Source organism: Papaver somniferum, chromosome 7 (genome assembly GCF_003573695.1).
Source record: "Papaver somniferum cultivar HN1 chromosome 7, ASM357369v1, whole genome shotgun sequence".
NCBI classification, from domain to species: domain Eukaryota; kingdom Viridiplantae; phylum Streptophyta; class Magnoliopsida; order Ranunculales; family Papaveraceae; genus Papaver; species Papaver somniferum.
Window position 1 is genome coordinate 252,486,874 of NC_039364.1, and position 24,066 is coordinate 252,510,939.

The window sequence follows — 24,066 nt, forward strand, 5'->3', positions numbered from 1 at the left end:
CGTCTTATCTTCTTGTGTTCTTCAAATCCTCAGTAAATTTTGATTAGTGGACTCTTTGTGTTAATAAGATGCAGGCTAACCTTGACAACTCTTGGATTCTAAATACACTCACTAGATACAGGCAAGCCTAGACAATGAATGGAACCCTATCGTGTTGACCCCTAACTGTGTAGTCTCTTCATCTTAGAAATTTGTGTCTCATAAACCTTTTAGGGCACCTCTACCCTATACTTTAACCTATTTCTCTTAAGATCAGTAAACGTATGAACTTAGATAAGCTATATCAGCATTTATTCCCTATAGTGTTGAGTCTTGTCGTGTATTCCATTGTCTCTAATCAGAGTGTCTCCTTTTTTCCAAATTCTAGGAAGTTAATGCACCCTGTTATATCTCTGCTAGATGTTTTTTTATCTTTTTGTTGTCGATCTTTGATTGCCCGAGATATAATTTAAATTAGAGCTTTTCAATTTTTAAGGTGAGTTTCCCGAGAATTTTTAGTTGTTGGAATAAAGCAGACAATCTATTTAATTCTTGATTCCGCTGATCGTCTTCTTCTTCAATGTCCCTCATTTCTTATCTTCTTTCTCTCTTGTGAATCTTTATTCTCTCTTATGTTAAGTGTTAGAACCCTCTGCCTTTCTCATTATGAGTAATTATAACTTATACAAGCATCTCAGTGGTCTTTCGGTAGCTCAGAGATATGCAAACTACACGAATGTTGGCATACTACCAACTTCTCCAGCATTAATGAAAGAATTTGGCATTAAAGACAACAATATTCTAGCTAGAATTTCTCTACTGAAGTTTATAAAACAGAAGATATTATAGGGGTATTGCGTCATTTTTGGGGACTGCATATAGGGTTTCAAATCCGCGAAGTTGATCCACACTTATTCATAATTACTTTTCATACAACAGATGATCTGAAATTGATAGCTTTAAATGGTCCTTGGTACCCTTATGGTAATGTTATATCGGCTATATCGGCTTTCCCTAGCATGCAAATTTCAACAGAAACTGTCAAGGAAATACCTCTTTGGGCTAGTATCTCGAACTCAAGACAGGAACACAGACTAGGAGAACGCATTGGTTTAATTGCTAGCAGAGTATGAGCAGTGAGTCGGGTAGAAAAAGGAAGCTTTGATTGCGAACCAAGAGTCTTGGTGTGGGTTAATATTGAGAAACCACTAGTTATGAAACTTCTTGTTAAGGTGGAGCAATACCCTATCAGAGAACTAACCTTCACCTACCACAATCTTCCTTCTAAATTTTGTTCAAGCTGTTACTGTTTTGGGCATAAGACACTACGAAAATAACCAGCTTTAGCCACCACAAGAGTCCGTGTCTACAAATATAAAATCCGTAGCAAAAGATAAATAGCCACGACTGCTCAGCCGTAACAAATAGTCCAGTGGCTAATAGTTTTTGCCACGATACTAGCCACGATTTTTCCGCCGTAACTATTGGTTCAAGTTTATTTGCCACGCATGTGATCGTGGGTAATTAAGAGATTAGATTCACATGTATGTATAAATTAACCACGGAAATATACCAGTCGTGGCTATTGGTTCAATTATTTGATGCTATATACTGCTTTGACAAAAGGCTATTCCAGTTTTAGGACTCTTGGTACTTAATAGTTCCAAATGGAGCTGAAAACAGATTTATTTACACTATAAGAACCTTAAAGAACATCATTCACTCATTCATTCAAGCAAGTATTACAAGGTCATAATTGATTACATTAAATATCGTAAAGAAAAGCTAAATGAAAATAATTTCCAGTCTAATGTTGAATTTCACCGAACAATTTAATTTAACATTAAAAACAAAATTAAGATGGGTAAACCAGAGGGATGACGTAACATTCCTTCACTTCCGCTGTCAATCAACAAGTATCTTCTGACACATAATTCACCCCAAATGCCACTTAGAGAAGCCTGAAGCATCAAATACATACAGTTACATGTCAATGTAAACTCAGCACGACATAAACATAAATAAATCGTATCTCTTAACCACTGCCAAGAACCCATGTGGCAGACTGATATACACACGAAGTTCACCACATAGACCATCAAGTCTAAAGTTCTATGAAAATGGTTTAATTAGATAAATAACAGCTACAAAGATACGTTCGACTATTGCGATGACACTCTAAGAAACAAATAACCATAGCATATAAAATAAGAGCAAGTAAGAGAGTTTGCCTTGAGAAGAATGCTAAAATCCTGAACCAAGAATCCAAATCTATTACTGTATCATCCAAAAAACTTGAGTTAGCACCACTGCAAACATAAATAGTACACATTCGATATTCAAAAATATTCAACATCGAAGCTTGTGTTATGCCCAACAATTTTACTAGAACAACTCAATCATATGACGGTTCTACGTAATCATTCGTACAGACTTCACAAGAATTACGGTCAATTACCTATTAGTACGAGCCTTGGGTTAAAAAATTCCCGGCAGTGAAACCAAGGGTTTTAGCAGAAGAAGAAAATGTATGTCCAAATGTAGGCCTTTCCTAGAAGTACTTATATGGATACCCAACTTAAATGGCTTGTTTCTCAACAAGTTTCCACAGTCTCCCTCTGATTCAGGTTTCAGAATCAAAGCAGAGCCATCTGATCTATTTATACAAAAACATTGTTTATTAGTTTTACATAGATCTTGGAAATCATTGCTACATGCTACGGTACTTAAAACTAAACAGATTCAGTCAGAAAATTTATTAGCTACAAAGAAATCAAGCATATTAGAACCTAATATATTACCATAATACTCTTTTTCCAGTTAATTAATAGATCATTATCCCTAGAACTTTACACACAGAAAAGAGGATATACAAACACAGATCATCAAAAGATTAGTACCTGAAAAGTAACACCGTAATTGAAGCTCCAATTTGGGTATGTGACGCTTTAGGCAGCCACGGGTCCAGCTAAAATAGGAGCTTTTTTATGTGATACATACTCAATTTCATCAAATTCACATCCTGCAACTCTTAGGAAGACCTCTTTCTGTGTTGTAACAGAGATTGCTAAATTTAATCCCACAACTACTACTAAATATACGTATTTGATTGGTTCAAACTATGCATTAAAAATGACCAACAACACAGAGGTGTTTTCTTTAAGTTCAGGTCCTCCAATACTTGTATCTGTGCTTCAGATGTATTACACAATAGTTAAGTGCATGGATCCATAAAATAAATAATGAGTATTATGCACTTTGCATCCACAAAGTCAGCGACAACATACCTTAATAGTTTGAGAAAGCACATCCCGCATCAGATGACACTGAAAAGATAACTACTTGATTTAATAGTAGGTGAGGTGACAGGAAACTTAAGAAAACCAAATACACTATTGACAAGAAACTCATTGGACATAGAGTTTTACGCTTCCTTCAATAAAATCCTGGGTGCCATTGTTTACGACTTTACACCCAGTAACTTTTGCAGAATTTAGACAAAGTATATGATTATTATTACTTCCCCAATAGTTGAGTACCTTTTTAGCATTGATTGCATGTTCATTGATAGTCCCGGAGACTGCCACGTTGATAAGTTAACCGCACCAAAATATAGTAGAGCCTTCCAATTGCATGAATACATATATATCTCTAAGTTATATGAAAATGGCTAGATAGAAAAATTACCACCAAAGAAAGAACTCCATCCTTTACAACTTCGAAGAGATCACTAGTCAAAGGATCCACAGGGAGGGATAGCTTTAGAAATAAATCTTCTCCGAGGTAATTGTTGATATGAGCAACATAAGATGACTTTTCATATTAATTAAGTATATACAATATTGTCCTCATAGCAGCCTAGAGAAAGGTAGATGAGTCATTTGCAACATTTACACCGGCTCTAGCACTTAGTAAGGGTTGCACTTTCAAATGCACCTAATGAATGAAGATTAATCGATTTTAATTCCATTTCCTAAAAAGAAACTCAAACAAAAAGGAAAAACGGAATAATTCCTTCGCAACAAACCTCGATCGACATACCTACGAATATTAGATCAGAATCCCCAAATCTCAATTGCTCCCTAATGTACTACTTATATCAAATTAATATCTAACTGTAAATCAAAGATAAAGCTTAGATGACTACAACCTAAGCAAATCAATTGAATAGACATTTAAACATAATCAGTATAAAATCAAAATCCCAAAAAGTAGATTCTTCTGAAAAGTAATAATTCGGTGATTAATTCAATAAAATCACTAGGAATTTCAATCCCTTAGAAAGACTTCAAAATCAAATCTTGATTCAAATTCCCATTCAAACAAAAAAGAGCTTCACCTTTCTTCAATAAGATTCTCACCAACGATCACTAGTTTCAACACCAATAAATCTTATAATGTGTCCTTTCCCAGCTCCCTTCTCATGAAAAGAAACTACTAACAAAAAACAAAATCACAAAGCCGTTAACATAATTGAAAAGAACAAAAACAAAAAAAAAAGAATTCAGGTTTTCATGGGCATGAGATTTTAAACTTCTGAGTTCAATTTGAGTGAATTGATTTTGATATCATGGATCTGAAACCACTATACCTACATATCCAGTACCCATTTAGACATCTAGAGATCTTGTTTTTGTTCAGAGTACTGAATTGAAATGAACGAAACTCATAATACCTAATTCAAGTTCCAAACCAAACAAACACAACCTAATTTTCAATTGGAAAAGGCAGATTAGATTGTCGTACCATTCTGAACTAGCGTGTGCTCCATCAAGAGGCAAGCGGTATCCGAGAAATCTTCATGCAACAAGAGTTTCAGAAGTGATTTCATCTGACAATCTCAAACATCTCGATCTAACCAATGCCTCCAGCACCTGGATACCTATACAGAATCACTTTCTACCATTTTAAACAAACTATCGATTCAACACAATCAAACATCAGAATCTTATTTGGAAGAAATCTAACTTGTTAATTGAAATTACCAAGTACATGAAAACTATTTATGCGGTATGTACTTCCTCCACGCTGATCGGACCCCCAACATACATTCTCTGACTATCCATATGATCGACCATTTTGTGATTGACGACTCTATATTAAGGTCAGTTATTTGATTGGTGAAATGTAATGGTATTTAGGGACTAAAATGATTTAGGGTTTAGAGTGAAGATTGGAATTGAGGGGGAACAAGGTGGGAATGATCTTCTGGTTGTGTTAGGAGAACAATCGAGTAAAGAACAAAGCACGGGATTTTAGGGTTTCATCTTCCACGGGAAAGGAAGACGACTACAGGTTTAGTTTATTTTTTTGACTGGTAGGTTGGGTTCGATGGTAATGGAGCCGCGAGTACAAGGGAAAGTGGGTGGGTGTGTGTATCTTTTAGAACGTGGCCCAAATTTTTATTCAACGGGAATTTTTAATTTTTGGCGCTCATAGAATGGGAAGTTTCTTCATCAATTAGCTACGGCTACGATAGGATTGACGTAGCAAAAGCCCACCAGTTGTTACGGCAAACTAAATCATGACTAGAAGCCATTATCACGTTCATACATATGAAACATGGGTCTACGTGTATGTCGGTGGAAAATATTCTACATGTCGTGGCAAATGAATGACATATTGCCACACCCAAAGCTAAGCCGTGTCAATATGTCATTAACATCCACGACAGACATGAACTGTGGCAAGAAGCTCGTGGCTAAAAGTCAACATTTTTGTAGTGAGATTAATCAATGTGTCATTCTTCAGCATAGGCCATTGGAGGATATCTATGATATCTCAATGCATTCTCCGGGTCCTGCAGATGACATCTATTGGCTTGACAACACACCTATTCAGACATGGAACCCTCAAGACAACACTGATGCTCATGGTAACATGGAATCTGTAGAGTGTAGAACAGTTTTTGGCTATCCCAGGAAATAGAGAAACATTGCTTGAGTTATTTGGAGAATAGCATCCTATTATTGAACAACCAAGCTTTGCTCCTGCATTTAATGATCGTAACTACGAGGTGTTGGGGCCGGTTACTTATGATGAAGACATGCCAGAAGTCTCAACCTCTATCCTGGGAAAGAGAACCTACCCATTTAACCTGCCTGAAAACTTTATCCCTCTGCATGGCACTAGTTCTGGATCGGCTGGATCGGGTAACTCGGAATCTCGTCGAGTTATCAACTCAATGGTTGAGATCGATAACAACTCGGAACAAGAACATGAGCTAGAACAAGTCCTTGCCAATCCTAACAGTACTAGGATAGAACCAGCGCCTCTCTTAGTTAATCGTAGATTATCTTTCTCTTCTCCCCTTTTGAAGATGCTCAGGAAAATCTTCCATCTCCTATCTCTTCTGAATCAATTTTATCTTCCATATTTGCATCTCATGATAGCTGTGTTCATCCTAGTCTGCACTCAGTGCATACATCATCAGCATCTCCTAAAACTCAACCTAAATCTGCATTCAAATTGTCAGTCCCGAATTTTCCTTCTTCTTCATCGTCCGAAGGGCTCTGAATCTTGGTATCGGATTCGGATAATTTGCTTAACATTGATCAATATGGATCAATTCTCAAAGAACGGAATCAGGCAACAGATGTCCATTCACCAATTCTTTTCATTCTAGATTCCCCATCTGCGCAAATGATCGAAATTCAGGTAACCCTTTAATCCAGCATTTATCTATTATTTAATTTGATATAAACTCTGCTCATCCCTTATTGCATTGTTAACTTACTTCTCACATAGTATTTCTGCTTAGTTTCAACCTCTTGATTTTAATTTAAGTATCTTTGGTGATCCATAATCAACATGAAAATTATAGCATGGAATGTTCAGGGGTGCAGAAACCCTTTCACCCAAAATCATGTAAACCAATTGATTAGTGGTAATAAACCGGAAATTCTATTTCTTTCAGAGACTAAATCTAAGAGACATTTATTTAAGAAGCTTTTAAAAGATTATCCTAATACTCATATAGTTGATCCTATAGGACTAGCTTGAGGTTTAGCATTAGCATGGGTAGATGGTTTTTCATTTGATAGTGCAATGGAACTTGAATATGATTAATATTCTAGTTCAAACCAATATTGAATCTAAGAAATGGTTGTTAACATGCTTTTATGGTAGCCCTTATCCTTCTAATAGAAATGTAGCATGGGACTTCCTTTCTGACATCTCTGAACAAGTAGATAAATTCTCCATGCCATGGGTTCTAATAGGGGACCTTAACATGATTTTCAGTCAGGAAGACAAAATGGGAGGATTACCCTTTAAGAAAACTGATAGTGAATATTACCAAAATATTTTGTCTAAAGCTGGCCTTTTGGATTTATGATTTAAATGATATGACTATACCTGGAATAATCATAGAGAGGATGTAGCTAATATCCAAGAGAGGCTTGACAGAGCTGTAGCTAACACAGAATGAAGTACCAATTTCCCAAATGTTGAGCTCTCTCATCTGGTGGCAGCTGGATCTGGTCATTGCCCTTTAGCCCTAAACTTAGATATTACTTATACCGAAATTTCTTATACCTTCAAATTTTATGACACTTGGCAAAAGGAAAGCTCTTGTGTACAAACCATTAAAGATTCTTGGAACCATTTCATTAGGGAGAATCCTACTAATTCTTTGATTCTAAACCTTCAATCCTTGCAAACCAATTTAGATTTTTGGAAGAAGGACATTTTTGGGCTTCCTTCCAAGCAAATCAAAATAATTTTGTCCCAAATTGATAACCTGAATAATTCCAGTTGTGTGTATAGAAAAGAAGAAAAAATTAAGGATAAACTCTCTCAACTAGGAGACCTCTATGCTACTCAAGAAGCCATAGCAAGACAACAATCTAGAGACAACATGGTCCAACTAGGAGAAAAAAACACCAAATTCTTTCATACTAAGACTATGAAGGGAAGAAAATGAAATAATATAGAATGCCTTAAGAGGAGTGATAATGTGATAACTTTCAAACGAGATGAAATGCAAGTAACTCTATCAGACTTTTTCGTAAATCTTTTCTCAACCCCTTCTCCTCCACCCCTTCCTAACCTTTTGCTTTTTCAGAACATTCAACCTTGCATTTCTAAAGATGAGAATACTAACTTGAATTATGTGCCCTCTGCTGAGGAGATTTGGTTAGTTATAAAAAAACTCACGCCAAATAAATCACTAGGACCAGATGGTTTCCCAGCTAGCATCTTGGGAAACAGTAGGAGAACAAGTAGTCTCAGCCATTCAACATTTTTTTTGAATCAGGTGTGTTACACCCTGAATTCAATAAAACATTTATTTTCCTTATTCCTAAGAGTAGACATCCTAAGGATCCTAGTGGTTTTAGACCAATTGGACTTTGTAATACTATGTATAAAATTATAGCAAAAATTCTATCAAATAGGATGAAACCCCTACTCAACTCTATCATCTCCCCTTTCCAAGCTGCCTGCCTCTATAAAAGGAAAATCTCAGACAATATCATTATTGCTCAAGAGATAATTCATTCCTTTAAGAAAAATAAAGTGAAACATGTTGGAATGGGAATTAAGATTGATATGTCAAAGGCCTTTGATAGAGTAGACTGGGATTTTTTTATCACTGCACTGAAAGCCTTTGGTTTTGACAATAACTTTTGCAACCTCATACATCAATGTATATCAACCTCTTCCATAGCAGTCTTACTTAATGGTAGTCCAAGGGAGTACTTCAAACCTTTTAGGGGGCTTAGGCAAGGGGATCCTCTTTCCCCTTATTTATTTATCATTTGCATGGATATTTTCTCTAGATTGTTTTTAACTAGTGAAGAAGAGAAGTTAATTAATGGCATCAAAATTACCCCTAAGAACAGTCCCATTTCTCACCTTTTCTTTGCTGATGACTGCCTCCTATTCATTAGAGTTAATCTTAGAGAATGTCATAACATTCTAGCTTTAATTGAATCTTTTGGAAAAGCTTCAGGACAATTAATAAACTTTGATGAATCAGGAGTTTTCTTTAGCAAAAAAGTCCAACCTAAACATCAGAGGATGATTAGTAATTTATTGAAAAAAAAAAAAACTCAAGACTCTTACCTAGGAACTCCTCTCTTTATTAGTAAGGCTAAAATAAAACTCTTTGAAGGACTGGTAGAAAAAATGGAACACAAAATACAAGGTTGGATGGGAAAAATCCTAGCCCAGACAAGTAAATTGGTGCTTAATAAGGCAACTTTGGCAAGTATGGTCAGCTATCAAATGAGTTGTTTCATTCTACCAAAGAAAATCACAAAAAAAAAAAATAGATGCTATACAAAGAGATTTTTGGTGGGGGTAAGGAAACTGATTATAAGGGTTATTACCCTAAATCATATTCTTGTCTTTGTAAACCAAGAAATAAAGGAGGATTAGGCTTTAGAAATGCTCAAGAATTTAATTTAGCAATGATAACTAAGCTAGCATGGAGACTAATCACTGGGCGAAAAGCCTTATGGGTGTCTCAATTAAAGCCTTGATATTTCAGAAACTCCTATGTTTTCAAGGCTAGAACCCCAAGAACTAGTTCATGGATTTGGAAATGCATAAGTAGGGGTATACAACTTGTGGAACAAAACAACTTATGTGAAATAGGTGATGTCAATAGTACTAATATATGGGATGATAAATGGATACCCAACATGGAAAACAACCTTAGTAGTTTCAAGTCAACTACCAACTCTCACTTAACACTTGTGAAGGATCTGATTAATCCAATCACTATGAAGTGGAATTCAGCCTTAATCTGTGAAATGTTCCCTGCACATATTGCTAAGAAGATCAACAATAATAGAATAGCTAGAAACAAACCTGATACTCTTAGATGGCTTCTTATAAAATCTGGTGCCTTTAATGTGAAATCCATGTATAACAAGCTTATTGAAAAAATTGTGAATCATTACAACTTGGGACAGCCAGATTCCTTTTGGAACAATCTATGGAATCTAAATATTTCACAAAGAATAAAAAAATTTGCTTGAAAATGCTTATATAATGCTCTCTCTACAAACCTGAAACTGTCTAACTTTATGGAAGATATTCATCCTAACTGCTCTTTTGGTTGTAATGTAGCAGAATCCACATAACACTTATTGATTTTCTGCCCTTATGCCAAGTCTATCTGGGTTGCATAGCCTTCTCCTGTAGTCCTTAATTTTGATAATTCAATAACCTTCTTGGATATATGTAAGGACTGGATGGGGAAACAGGACCCAACTATACCTATAGAAATAATATTGACAAAAGCCTGGTTCATATGGAAGGAAAGATGAACAGAGTTTTTGAACAAAAACAACAAACTAGTGCTCAATTAGGTTTAGAAATACAAAGATTCTTAAATTTCTGGTATAAGGATAATACACCAAATAGACAAACATCTTTTGACAAAAATGAGACTCATAAATGGTCTCTGCCTAGGAGAACTCAATTGAAACTCAATATAGATGCTGCTTGGACTTCTATGGATTTGCCTGCAGGTTTCTCTTTAATTCTTAGGAATGATGCAGGAGACTTTGAGCAAGGCAGGGCAGGACCATTCACAGCTTCTACCTCTGAAGAAGCGGAAGCCCTAGGACTGATGCAGGGAGCTAAATGGGCAGTTGAAAGAGGATTGTCCAACTTTACAGTGGAAGGTGATTGCAAGAACCTTTTTGATTATCTGAGTGGTGAAGCATCTCAAATTGCCTGGCAGAACCAATCTATCATGGATGAAGTATAAAGGCAGTTCAATCTTTGTCAGAAAAATTTAGGTTTTTATTTTGTACCAAGAACAGCAAATAATGTAGTTGATGTACTGGCAAAAGAAGCCAAATCTTTTAGAAACACCCTCAATTGGAGGAATAAACCTCCATCTTGTATTAACTTTGCTTTAGAAGTAGATAAATCAAATGTTGGGGTTGATACTAACAGCCCAACATTAGATGGCTCTACTTATCTTGATGTAAGGGTTACTAACTCCCTAAGTTAGTCTTTTGAATGCACTTAACTTACCAAAAAAAAAGAACAGTAAAATGAGTTTAGAGCCAAAGTAGTGATCACATATATCAAGGCATTTCTTTATCACCAGAATACAGGATACAATTCTCATGGACTAATAGCAAAATAATGCAAATCAAAGTGCAATTAGTTGGCTGATGCAAATGCAAGTATGCATTAAAATCTTGCCATAACCTGTCACATTTATCACATTGGAACTGGATGTAGGAAACTAACAAACATCAAAAACTGAATAAAGGGGTATTTACTTTGTGACGTTGTAAGCTAACATATCATGGCATGAACCAAAGAAAAAACTACTTTATCTGCAAAACTGTGTCTAGTTATAGTGATAAAACACCCCTTACTTCGTTGATTACTTCCTCTACTTTAATCAGCATCATAAAAAGAAGAAAAAAACACCCCAGCAGATCAATTCTCATAAAAGGGACTATGAACAGACAAACACTGAGTAATGCACATGAAATAGGTAGATCCTAGGATAATGATGTGGTGAGGAATCAAAGCAAAATCTTGGTTCTTCTTAACTTTTTTTATTAATGGACAACAACCATCCTCAGGAGGATGCTGCCATGCCAAACCTAACGATGTAAAGAAAAGCTGCAGAACACTTACACACCATGGAAAGAAGATCCTGACATATGTTGCTGCAAAAGTATAACCAAAAAAAAAAAAAAAAGATGTTATAATACAGCTCAATAAGTACCGGTTATCAAGAGGTTTTTAGAAAAAAGTAATTAAGTTCAGAATGTTACCATGCTTTGAGACTTGATATCAATTTCCTCGGGAGCCAATGATAGTTGCACTACAATAACACATTATTTTAATCAAGAAATACAAACAAGTAGGAGTGTGATTAAAATACAAACAAGTAGGAGTGATGTACGTAGATTGTAACCTTTATATATTATCTACCTTTTCCGGCCTCAGCAGCACAGGTGGTTAATAGCGCAGAGAAGCTGGAAAGCAAGGATCCACAAAAGTTTCCAGAGTCTACGCTGAGTAATTGGGAGCATGTGTTCAGTCCAATCTCTGGAGAAACACCAACTGGTTGAATTTTAGGAATACAAGCTGCATATTGTGGCATCTTTGGAGAATAAGTGGCAGCTGGTGAAAGTTCAGCACTGTCTGTTGCAACTGGTGGCAGCTCCAATAAACGAGTCGTTTCTAGAGGATTCATAAAATAGTCGGTAGGATGAGCATTCAGAGGGCTCTCTTCATTTATTCTGCAGAAAGAATACAAAAAATGAGCATTGGTAATTCTATTTAATGTTCGACATATTTGCAGAATTGATAATTCATGAGAAGATAAAGAAACGTGAAAGGTTCTTAAATGCTTTTAACCTGTAACAAGGTCTATTTGAAGAGACAAACTCATAGGCGGACGAGATTTCAGACCGTAAATCAGTTTCTGAATTCCCAATCATATTCTTGTCTGTCAAACTCTCCTGACGGACAAGAAATGTCAATCAAAAGAAAAGTAAGAAAGACTATTGAAGTACATGTGAGGGTTGTGCATCATCTCTGAGACAAGAAGAATTTACAGATCAGAACCTGTTCTATAAATGCAGGTGGTGATGGTTGCACTCTTACGAAATCCAGAAACACTTGAGCATCACTTGCTACTCTAAATCTCATAGAAAACTTCTGCATCTGGAAAATTTAAATAACAAGTATTTTTAAACTGATTTGGACGGCATAATAATAAATGAAATATAGTTTCTGAAACGCAAGTTGTAACATGTAAGATACATTACCATAAGGCTGAAATTCATACACTAGAACTAATAAACCAGATAAACCAATAGCCCAACTCTCTGACCGTTTAATATAACCACTATCAGCAGTTGCAAAGTTTAATATAACCAACCGTTATCAAACGAAATCAGCATTAATTCTACATAACTGAGCACTAAGACCACTAATACCCATGTTTATTCCATACCACAGAAGAGGGAGTAAGAGCTACGTATCTCAAGAAAGCATATGTGAAAGAATTTTAATATCACACCAGATCTTTATAAAATATCATGGATCAGTTTTGGAAGCTTGCCTGGCTGTCGCAGTCTCTGTAGCTTGCAAATATAGCTCTACTTCCTCTAGGAGGGCACTCTGTGTCACATGATACCTGAGGCCATGAGAAATGCAAATTGCACACAAAATGTTGTTCTTGTATCAAGTAACAAAACATTAGCACAATCCTGAACATAACCTACTTGAAAAGTATAGATTACTAAATCTTCTACTAAACCACCCCAACACGCTAGAGTAGGAATAACATTTGAACCAAATTAAGGTTCAGGAGTTTTTAACTTCCTAAGCGAGACCCTGAATAAAATCGCACTACATTGTAAGATGGAATCAGATAATTGAAAGCAGATTTGCTCAAACTAAATACTGACACGTCCGATCAAGAAATCAAGATTAAAACCTTAAACACAAACTCTAAACCCAAATGGCTGAAAAATCAAACATAAAAAGAAAACCTAAAACTAAAACTAGTACATCGCTTCAGAAAGAAGGTAAATAATGTTTCCCATCTCAACCAAAATTTATACCACAGATAATCAGCTAAATAAATAAATAATCCGAAGAGTAAAAATGGAATAAATTTTTTAGTATACTTACAACGATATTATCTTGGAGATAAACAACAAGGATAGTATCGAAATTTGAAGGATCGTGAGCAGCATGTGTGAGATTAACTGAAGCAAGTAAAGCTGAAGACAACCAAGTTCCACCACAAAGAAATCTATGTTTAGGTAATATTTTGAGATTTGTTGAAGATAATGATGATTTTTGGAAATTGAAGAATCTTGAATACTCAACTTCCCGTCCATACTTAAGGTGGTCGTTTTCTACTACTCTTACGAGTTGTGCTAGTCTACCAGCGGGCCTCATGGGTAACCTTGTCAAGGGAAGCCGAAACGGCGGACTGGGGGGCGAGATTGTGACACAAGGGGGGCAAGTTAACAACACCTTCCATGTTAATTCCTGCAATGTTACGCCATCGAAGACTCGAACCTGGGACCTCCTGAAACGTATCACCTTTGAAGAACGGGGTTAACCAGCTGAGCTAGGGCCCATTATTATTATTATTATTATTATTATTGTCAGGGAGGATTTCCTACGTGTTGGACTGAGAGGGGATTCGTTTTACGGATGAGGGGTATTTTGTCATTCTGTAATAAATAAATGGAAATAGGGATGGAAATCTTGGCGGGAACATTACCCGCTGATTTACTTTTCTAAGCGTGTAAAAAAAAAAAGTTGTATGATGAGAAAGAGATCAAAGTTGTACTCCCTCCGTCCCACATTAGTTGTCATTTGTAGTTTGCACAATTATTAAGGTAAGAAGAGAAGGAGTATGTTTAAGTATTTTTTACAAGTATGCCCTTATGGATAATAACTTGTAAAACTCCGAAATGATTTATCTCTTAAACTAAACCACGGTTTTTTGTAAACTTTATATCGTTGAAAAGCATTTTAAAACACCTACGTAACGAGTATAAACATGGCTATTAAATTATACATATTTCTTATAATAACAATAATCAATTAAAAGGGTAGTTTTATAAATACCCCCTTGATTAGTAAAATAGCTCATCTATTTGTGGGACAAAATCTAAAACCAATTAGCTCAACTAATTAGGGACGGAAGGAGTAGTATGTAATAGTGCTTCAGTAAGTAGAAATCTGAGACTCTGTATTTTTACCCAATGGAATGGGAGACTTGGGAAGTATTTCATTTCATATGAGGATTCGTGCAAAACTTATGCAATTCGGCAATGGTTATTCGAAAAGGAATCTTGGGAGTTGTAATTCATAGCTAGGAGCAAGGGCTATGGAATGAGTATTTTTAACACTCATTCACTACCTAAACGAGTGAGAGACTGAGTGAAAGAGTGTGTTTCTAACCATGGGAGAGGCTAAAATACACACTAAGAGGCACATGATCAGCCTCTTGGAGGGAAAATTTCTTGAAGAGGCTGATTATCAGCCGCTTGAGGGAGAAAAAATCAACCAAGAGGAAGAAGATCAGCCTCCCCAACATGATTTTAGATATTTTAATATATTTTTTTTTTGTTTTTTATCTTCAGGAGGCAGAAGATCAGCCTCCTAGGACAATTTTTCTCCAGGAGGCAGAAGATTAGCCTCCTAGCTCAAGTTTTTCTCAGGAGGCAGAAGATCAGCCTCCTAGTGAAGACTGTCGACCACTCATTCGTTTGAATGAGTATGTGAGTGATTTTTGATGAATGAGTGGGTGTTCTCACTCATAGCAGCATCTAATTTGATCAAATCTAGTGAAACTCATTCATTTTGAATGAGAACCCTCACTCCATAGCCCTTGCTCTAAGAAAGACTTTAAAGATGCAGTTTATGTGAGGTGTAAGAACGAGGGGGCCCATAGTAGCAGGCAGTACTTCCTCTGTTTGACTCTCTGCTTTGCTCGATCTGAAACTCGATAGAGGGAATGGTCTGAGCAAATTGACACTGAGCTCCTATCCTATGGTTTGTTGCCGACCTATACACCAGATACAGATTACGTGCTTCCGATTGGACACGATAAGCACCTGGAGTTGACTTCTTTGTTGAACCGATGAACACTAGTTGCAAACAATTGCATCTTGGTCCATAATGTGTTTGCTGAACGGAAGATTATCTCAAAACTCAAATACAGCTAATTCCTGGTGTTTTTCTCAAACCATAAACAAAAATTTCATCTCTCACTTTCTTCACTTCATCCCATTTCTCATTTGCAGCATATATGTTAGAAAGCATAACTCTATATGCAGTTTTGCTCGGATCAATCTTTGAAAGCATATCAGCTATAATTCTGCCAAATTATGAATTCCCATGAACTACACAACACGATAATAAAGCACCCAGAACTCCTGAATCAGGTGGCACTTTCATTTTCTTAATCAAATCATAAGCCTCTTGCAATTCTCCAGCCAACCCTAAGAGCTTCACCATATATACATAGTGTTCAATTCTAGGTGTGACACCGAAATCTTCTTCCATTCTTCGAAAAATTTCCCTGCCATCCCTAACCAATCCCCCACGACTGCAATTACTAAGAAGAGCTGAAAAAGTTGAATGATCAGGTTTGAATCCTTTTTCCACCATCTCTTGAACACACTAAAAAAGCTTCTGAAATTAGTCCATTTGAACCAAGACCTGAAATTATAGAGTTATATGTGACAACGTTCCTTTCGTGCATTATCTCAGAAACTCTAACACCGAACATGGGAGCCCCACATTTTGTGTACATATCAATGAGTGAAGATGCAACTTTAACATCGGATTCAAACCCATGACAAAAAACAAAACTATGGATTTGTCTACCAGGTTCAACCATCGCCAACTTAGAGGAATCTCCCAACACACTAGCAATTAAAGTAGGATCGGCTCTTTCACCTTCCAAAATCATTTCTCTGAATAAAAACAATGCTTCTTCCGAGTTACCAGTTTGAGAAAGTCCAGTTATCAAAGATGACCATTGAACTACATCAGGATCCGGTAAGCCGCTAAAGGTTTTATAAGCTGAATCCAAGCAATTGCACCTCGAATACATACTCACAATCGAAGAAGCTACATGAGAATTTGAATCCAACCCATTTTTCAAACATAAACAATGAATTCCCCGACAGACTCCTAATAATTGTGGATCATTAACACCAGAAATTAATCCAACAAAAGTATGCCCATCTGGGTCTTTTCCCATTTTCCTCATCTCACTAAACAATTTTAAGCTTTCACACCAAAGCCTCCCATACCCATAACCTGCAATCATGGAATTCCAAAGAACTAAATCCGGCTTGCATATTCCATCAAATACTGTGTGAGCTATATCAACAAGTCCTAGTTTCGAATAACCACTAACCAGTGTTCTACTCGTGACCGAATCAAACTCTAAACCTGACACAATAACTCCACCATGAGCAATTCTCAATCCGAAAGAATCCGTTCTCTCAGTACACGCGCGTATGATGCAAGCATAAGTGTAATTATCGGGTGGTGTACATGAGCAGCGCATATGTGTGAAGAGATAGAAAGCATCCTTGAATTTGTGTTCTTGAGCGTAAGCTCTGATCATGGAATTCCATAGATAAACACTCCTGTCAGGAGTTTCATCGAACAGCTTACGGGCAGAATGAAGATCATGATTAATGGAATACAATCGGGTTATTTTTGTTGCAAAAAATGGATCAGACGAAAGATTTAGTCTGACGATTAAGGCATGTAACTGTTTCGATACGGAAAGAGTTTGACGAGATTGTGTGAGTTCGTGGAGGAGAGATGATAATTGGAAACCCATTTTTCTTTATACTGCAACTCTGCAAGCACTTGTAGTGAATCTCAATCTTGACAGTGTTTTGCTGGTTTCGGATAGAGTTGCACGAATGAAACCCCGAGACAAACAGAGACTGGAATATTCCTCTAGCTCATTATTGATTAGAAAGGTTAATCAAAGCCAATGTATGCAACTTAGATACAGAAAATCGTATCGACTGTCAATTTGGACTACAAGTTGAATATTAAGGAAATAGCTTTGAAAGCAAGTAATGCAGTGGATAACTGCAGTTACTACACCAGGATACCCTATTTTGGGTTTGGCTAACCAAATAAGAATGTAGAAATTAGAATACCTATAGAATAAAAAAACAATCCAGTTCTTTTATGCTTCTTTTTTCTGATGGCACAAAATTGCTATGTAATAATGGCGCAGGAGTGGACTCGGCATGATCCTACAAATTTAACGATGAGTTGGGCGATCAAAATACATAATTATAACATAGTTAAGCAATTGAATGAGGCTGATGCATCTACAACCTTGTTGCTGTCTCTTCCAGTTGGAAGAAAAAGAGCATATCTAGATAATAATGAATCAGTAATCCACCCAATGTCGGCAAGTAGTATATCATTCAAAGGTTGATGAAGTTCATGGTATCTCCTCCTGCATTACAAGATTCTACGCCCTGGATGCAATTTAATCCTTTACCAAATCTTTTCTCGACTACAATATATTCACAACGCAATAATTCTTCTGTACACTTCGTATATAACCCTGCAATATCAGAAATGGAAGTAAACTATGTTTAAGTTTGTACTTAAGTAAACAAATACCTCAACAATTAGGTTCTGAAACTTACCTTAATTTATAGACTAGGCTTGTTCCTTGCTCCTAAAAGAGAAAGACACAACCCAGAGAAAAGAGAAGGATTTGCTACTTCTTGATTCCCAGTTTATGTATATACTGGAAAAAGGGAATACCTCAACTCAATTAGACTCTCCTGAAGCTGCAACAAAGTAATCTCGAATAGTTTTTCTTTTCAAGGATGAAGGTGGGTTGAGGACAGAAGTTGGGCTCGTCAATGCAGCTTCTGGAGTTTTCTCCATCTCTATGTCTTCCTTAATTAGGAAGGCTGATGAAAACTTTTTCATGGAAGATTCAGGTGTAGTAATTTCAGGCATTTTAATCTTCTTATTAGGCGAGCTTAAATCTCCAACCAAGACATCTTGGTGACAGGAGTTGCTGTCAGCTTTTGTTAGCTCAGTTTGATCTTCATCCCTGAACAGCTTCCTACAATCCATTCTTGGTATAGCCATTACTCTCTTCCTTATGCATGTTGGGGAATTTTTACTAGAGTACCCTTTCTGTATGTTCCAGACACGGACCTGTCAAATGAAAACAGATCAGATGAATAACAATGATATGCAAAGGAAGTAGTGCATATATAGATAGTTTACCCGTAGCTGTTGCATCTTTATATCGTTTTCCTATTTATCATGATGTTAGTCTACAAATTCTTACCGTGAAATCATCTGAAGCAGTTGCAATCTTTCCTATCTCAGATGGGCACCTGTAAAACAAAACAAAAAAAGGGAAGAGAAACTGGCATCTACTGTACATGATATCGTATGAGTGAAACACCAGCTGTGCGAGTTACATACCAATCTACTGCTGTAACTTCTCCTTCATGACCTTCTAGTATTATTGGATCTGCTTCAGGGTTTCTCAGCTAAAGATAACAGATTTTGTTAAGACTATATCCAAAAAATGAGTCCTGGAGAAGAAGCAAATCATGTAGGGATCATGCATTACCTGCCAAATGTAGGCATTATGATCACTTGACCCACTCAGAACATAAGCTCCGTCTGGGCTAATTGCTGACTGCAATTGTGTACAAATTAGATTGTAAGACAAGTATTGAAACCTTGAATGAAACTTAACATTGAATAAACATAGGAAGGTTACCTTTACATAAAATGACTCAAATTGACTGCCAGAGAAAGTATTAACAGGACCCTTGTCAAGCTGTAACATATTGTAGACATAAATTCTGTTCGAACCAAAAAAGAATTATCCATTAGATTTGCTTTAAAGCACACTTATATCAGCAAATGCTACTAACAGTTTAACAATGCAGAAGAGTTTCCATGCTCGTCGTCATGTAAGTGAAGATGGCATGAAACATCAAATGAGAAGATCATTTTAAAGATACCTATTGTCCATGCAAGAAGCTGAGAGGAATACTCCATTGGAATCCTGGGTAAGGGAAGATATTCCATGTAAAACTTTTTCCTGAAAATAGAGTAATTGAATGAAGCTCAAACTGCACAAGTGACATCAGATGCTTTAAAATCCTACTATAGAATATACATAATAAATAAAATCAGCGGGTTTTAAAATCTTGCTATTGGCGTGCTTTGTGCGAACAGGTCAAAGCAGTTCAATGTGAACTTGAGCATCTATTAAAATTGGAATGTAAAGGAGTGCGTCAATTAATTATAATAACCACCCTGTGATATGTTAATATAAATTAAACAACTAGGTTCAAGTTCAACTGACCTTTTCACTTGATGAAGTTGTTTTCGGATGTGCCTGGGTGATGTGGGTTTTCAGGTTGCGTGTATCCCAGAATTTTACAACACTGATATGATAAGATATTAAAAAAGAAGCAATTATTGACGAGGTACAAATAGCAAGCAACGTCAAGCTTAGGTTGAGAAGTATCTGGTGGGTTTTGAACAAACCTGTCCACTGCCCCTGCAGTTGCAATAGAGTTCTCATCTTTGAGATAAAGAACAGAAGTTATACTCTTGGAAGCGGCCTGTCAGAACTAACAATTGGTTGTGGATATCAAAGGAATTAACTGTTCACAAAGAGAGAAATAGATTTAGTTAGGAACAAACCTTGCCATGCCTAACCCGCTTTCCTTGAACTGAAGTGTGAGCCTCTTTGACTACAGAAGTTGAGCTGCAGTGGAGAAATGTATTGATCAGAAATCAACAAGGATCAAAAAGAAAAAAACAATTGAGATAACAAATGATTACATTAAGGAGGTTTCTCCATGATCACTTATGTGGCTACGGTTGCATCTCAAATCCCACTGAGCAAATGATCCGTCTCTTGAACCAGATACAATAAGATCTGACAAAAATTGACAAACTCTGGAGCAATTAAACATCCCAAGTCTTTCACAAGGATTAAAATATCTCAAACGAGCATTTACTTACCAGGATTAGATGGGTGGGCACATACTGACTTTACACTTCCTGTATGACCAGTCAAAACACCAATGCAGACCCTTTTTTCCACGTTCCAAATCTTTATCTACGTACCCAAAATTTATACAATACATTAGTTCAGTTCTATAAGAAGGTTTAGTCATACATACATCTCATAAACGTAAGCTGTTCAACCGTTTATTTATCAAGCAAACACATATAACCGAATCGGCATAATTAAAAATCATTTAACTTACCTTTTGATCTCCTGAAGCTGTCAAAACGCGAGTGTCATCCTGTAAAGAGATAGAAGTTGTAGGTTCAGCGAGTGATTAAGAAAATCCTAATCTAACATAATCTCACTCTAACGTAACCATCAGCTCCTGGCGAACACAACTTCGAGACAGAAGGCTGACAGGTTGACGCCGACATGAAATATGATTACCAATCAAATCATGGAAATACCTTAGTCCAGCATAAATCGAAGATTGCATTATCATGAGCTTCCCATTCGGATACCCTAGCTTCCACTGAAACACACATAGAACAAAACCCAAATTCCCAATTTCAGCAAACACAACAAAAGCCCCTAAAATGTTAGCTACATAGAAGACGAAACCCATATAGAGACAGTAATCAAACCTGCTTTCTCTCGGCAGTTAGTAAAAGATGGGAGTCTTTGACGAGTATCAAACAAGCTAACAAATCCATCTTCATCGGTAACAGCAAGTAAATGAGATTTTCCATTTGTCTGAAATATTAGGTATTTCAAAATTAGGGTTATACAAATCACCCCGAAAATGAAAACAAAAAACAATAAGATTGAAAGGGTTTAATATGCAAAACATTTCCAATTAAATCCGTCAAAAAATTATGGCCATAACTTTACCTTAGAATATGAAAGCGCTAATGGTGGATTAGAGATTCCATTGTGTTCAATAGATAGTACTCCAGCACCTCCAAAACTAGCTGAATCTGATGATAAATTACCTAGATATGGTCTTTTATTTACTGCATTAATGAATTGATAAAGTTAAAATTAAAAGCCAGATCTAAAATCAAATAGACCACACGCACAGAGAGAAAGAGAGGGAGAGGGCAGGTACCTCTGAATCCATTGAGTTCTCTGGTTTTGATTTCACGGAAGAAGGAAGGAGGGGTTGAGCTTGAGGTCTCCATTACCAGTGTTGAAGAGAGAGAGAAGATCTGAGGAGTTGAGTTGGGTCTTGGGAAGTGATTTTGCTTTTATTTTTATTTTGTTTTAGTTTTAATATTGGCGCCAAAATGGGGATGAGGCGGGAGAGAAGGGAAACGAAATTCAAAAGGTAATGGCGGTGGAGAGAGTGATCAAAGAAGTGGAAAGTGAAATGTTTTCTATACGTTTTATAGGAAATACCAATATCTCCTATGAATAATATATTAGGATGAGTTTGGTCCAATTGACTCAGTCAATTATCTGTTTGATCCTTTTTGAAAATATAAATTATAGTTTGGTCCTAGAAATTATAGTTTAATTCTAGGATGACGTCATGGATGATGTAATTGTCATCATGTAGTGGCAGAAATACTCTTTTGGGACCACATATATACAAAAAATCAATAGAAAATATCTCATTCTCAGATTTACTTTTTCTCTCCTCTCTATTTTCAGATCTAGTTTCTTTCCTCTCAATTTTTTTTCTTTTTCTGCTACTGCAAGAAACGATGAAGATTTGGGTTTTTTTCTAGGGTTTTTGATTTGCAGAGATGATGAAGACGATTTGCAGACATGATAGAGACGATGAATCATATAAAGATTATGAAAACGACGGCGATGAAGATGCTTCTTTTGATTTTTTTGCTACTGTTTTTGATGTTTTCTATGGTGTTGAAGACGAAGATGATGATCTTTTGTTTGCTGCTCGTGTTGAATATCTCGATTGTTAATGTTTTTCGTGTTGATGATGATTTATATTTGTTGCTCGTGTTGAAGATCTTGATTTTGATGTTTGCTGCTCGTGTTAAAGATGAAGATCTGTTGTTATTGAAGATGATGATGTTTGTTGCTGCCGTTGAAGATGACGAAGATGATGCTGTTGCAGTTCATTTCTGGAATGAACTCTGAATTTTATGGGTTTTTATCAATGAGCTCTGGTTTATATAGGTTTTTATCAGGAGTTCATTTCTTGAATGAACTCTGGTTTATATTAGGTTTTTTTATCAGGAGTTCATTTCTGGAATGAACTGTGGTTTATATAGGTTTTTATCAAGAGTTCATTTCTGGAATGAACTCTGGTTTATATGTTTTCTGAAATATTAAGTACAAATTAACAAAAGTTCTTTTTGACGAATGAACTGCTACAAAAAATAAGTAGAAATTAACACGGAAGGGTACTTTGGTCCATTTAATATTTTTAAATAATTATGGACCAAATGGAAAAGGTGATTTCTGAAAGGACTAAACAGACATGGGACCACCTAAAAAAGGACCAAACAATATTTTTTCCATACGTTTTTAGGTCTTTTGAGGCCCACGGTATCAATCGGTTTCTTACACTAGGGAGTGTTTTTGAACGCTGGTAGTTTACTCGAAGCACTACTTCACCAAACTATAACTCTGATCCGGTGGCAGGAGGCTCATAGTTTGTTTGGCTACATGTTAAAAAGTTATTTTTGTCAACAATAAAAGGTTTTTACCTATTTCCCATCCCACTTTTCCTACTTCTCATCCCTTCACGATTTCTAAAGTGAGTATATTTTATAAGAGCATCTCCAATGGATCCTACGTAGTCGCTATAGGTAAACATCCTTTCTAAATGTAAACTCAAAAAGTCCCTACAGTTTAGGACTTTTGGAAGATTTATCTAATTGGTTGAAATATATTTTTTGCTTTTATTTTTTATTTTCTGTTGATTTAATTTTATTTTGATTGGTTAAAACATATGACTACGATTTATCACATCCTCTAAAAGAACCTCTGAAACCATAGGATGGATTAGAGGATGTCTTAATAACTAACCCACCACGTTATCCTTACACTTTTTTTCACATCTCCGTTGGAGAAGATTTTTTCATAAAAAGTGTAAAAATCCTAGGTGGACTAGAATTTAGGAATTTGTGGAGCTCCCGTCGGAGAGGCTCTAATTCTAGTTTTCTCTATTTACTACCTATACAAGTCAAATTAACTTTGATTATGATTATTACCACTTTTATTTATCTTTTTCATCACTAAGGCCTCTTCTTATGCACATGACAAGCATTTGATTTTGTCACTTTAGCACCCACTATGGGTATGCCAAAGTGCCAAACATATATGACTATGTGCCAGGAATAGCATTTAGGCATACACGATGGAGTCTCTAACGAGCGATAGAGTGTCCATTGCTAGATGGTCACAACATCGCTCGTTGATCCTTCCAGCTCTAGCGATGGTCAAGCTATCGCTCGCTGGAAACATCATCGCTCATCAGTTTCCTTATCCAACGGCTAAAATTCCCCCCATCTATAAATACCCAATTTCTGTTAGAGCACTGCTCGGTCGAACTCGCAAGCGTTGCTATCTCAAGCTTGTTTGTCAAGTTTAGTTGTCAA

At 36.3% G+C, this 24,066-nt stretch overlaps 3 protein-coding genes across 3 annotated transcripts; all 3 read right to left on the minus strand.

Moving 5' to 3' along the window:
* Nucleotides 1–10,262: 10,262 nt before the first annotated feature.
* LOC113296338 (protein POOR HOMOLOGOUS SYNAPSIS 1-like) lies at nt 10,263–13,881 on the minus strand. Its single transcript, XM_026544646.1, has 8 exons — nt 13,609–13,881; nt 13,034–13,108; nt 12,535–12,633; nt 12,325–12,428; nt 11,896–12,206; nt 11,736–11,785; nt 11,596–11,627; nt 10,263–10,682 (listed from the first exon to the last, which is right to left on the minus strand). The coding sequence occupies exons 1-8, from the start codon at nt 13,879–13,881 to the stop codon at nt 10,553–10,555; spliced, it is 1,074 nt and encodes a 357-aa protein (XP_026400431.1). The 3' UTR covers nt 10,263–10,552.
* Nucleotides 13,882–16,084: 2,203 nt separating this feature from the next.
* On the minus strand, nt 16,085–17,302 carry LOC113296340 (putative pentatricopeptide repeat-containing protein At1g64310). Its single transcript, XM_026544649.1, has one exon. It carries the CDS (start codon nt 17,300–17,302, stop codon nt 16,085–16,087), a length of 1,218 nt encoding a protein of 405 aa, XP_026400434.1.
* A 336-nt stretch (nt 17,303–17,638) lies between these two features.
* Nucleotides 17,639–21,813, minus strand: LOC113300142 (denticleless protein homolog). The gene is made up of 17 exons (XM_026549341.1): nt 21,603–21,813; nt 21,386–21,507; nt 21,139–21,247; nt 20,962–21,026; nt 20,754–20,792; nt 20,506–20,602; nt 20,323–20,419; nt 20,182–20,245; nt 20,023–20,099; nt 19,838–19,919; nt 19,491–19,570; nt 19,244–19,328; nt 19,091–19,159; nt 18,940–19,007; nt 18,800–18,848; nt 18,138–18,663; nt 17,639–18,052 (listed from the first exon to the last, which is right to left on the minus strand). Exons 1-16 carry the CDS (start codon nt 21,673–21,675, stop codon nt 18,265–18,267), a joined length of 1,575 nt encoding a protein of 524 aa, XP_026405126.1. The 5' UTR covers nt 21,676–21,813; the 3' UTR covers nt 17,639–18,052; nt 18,138–18,264.
* Between the last annotated feature and the right edge of the window lie 2,253 nt (nt 21,814–24,066).

What these genes read in the sequence shown, in the direction of transcription:
- LOC113296338 (XM_026544646.1), bottom strand. Translation starts at nt 13,881, where the DNA reads ATGAGGCCCGCTGGTAGACTAGCACAACTCGTAAGAGTAGTAGAAAAC. An exon ending in TCAAATAGACCTTGTTACAG is followed by an intron (nt 12,207 to 12,324) that starts GTTAAAAGCATT and finishes TTCTTTCTGCAG; the next exon opens with AATAAATGAAGAGAGCCCTC. An exon ending in GGATCTTCTTTCCATGGTGT is followed by an intron (nt 10,683 to 11,595) that starts GTAAGTGTTCTG and finishes CATCCATGATAG; the next exon opens with ATTGGTTCTGCCAGGCAATT.
- LOC113296340 (XM_026544649.1), bottom strand. Translation starts at nt 17,302, where the DNA reads ATGGGTTTCCAATTATCATCTCTCCTCCACGAACTCACACAATCTCGT.
- LOC113300142 (XM_026549341.1), bottom strand. Translation starts at nt 21,675, where the DNA reads ATGGAGACCTCAAGCTCAACCCCTCCTTCCTTCTTCCGTGAAATCAAA. An exon ending in TAACTGCCGAGAGAAAGCAG is followed by an intron (nt 21,027 to 21,138) that starts GTTTGATTACTG and finishes TGTGTGTTTCAG; the next exon opens with TGGAAGCTAGGGTATCCGAA. An exon ending in CTGCTTCAGATGATTTCACG is followed by an intron (nt 18,664 to 18,799) that starts GTAAGAATTTGT and finishes TTCATTTGACAG; the next exon opens with GTCCGTGTCTGGAACATACA.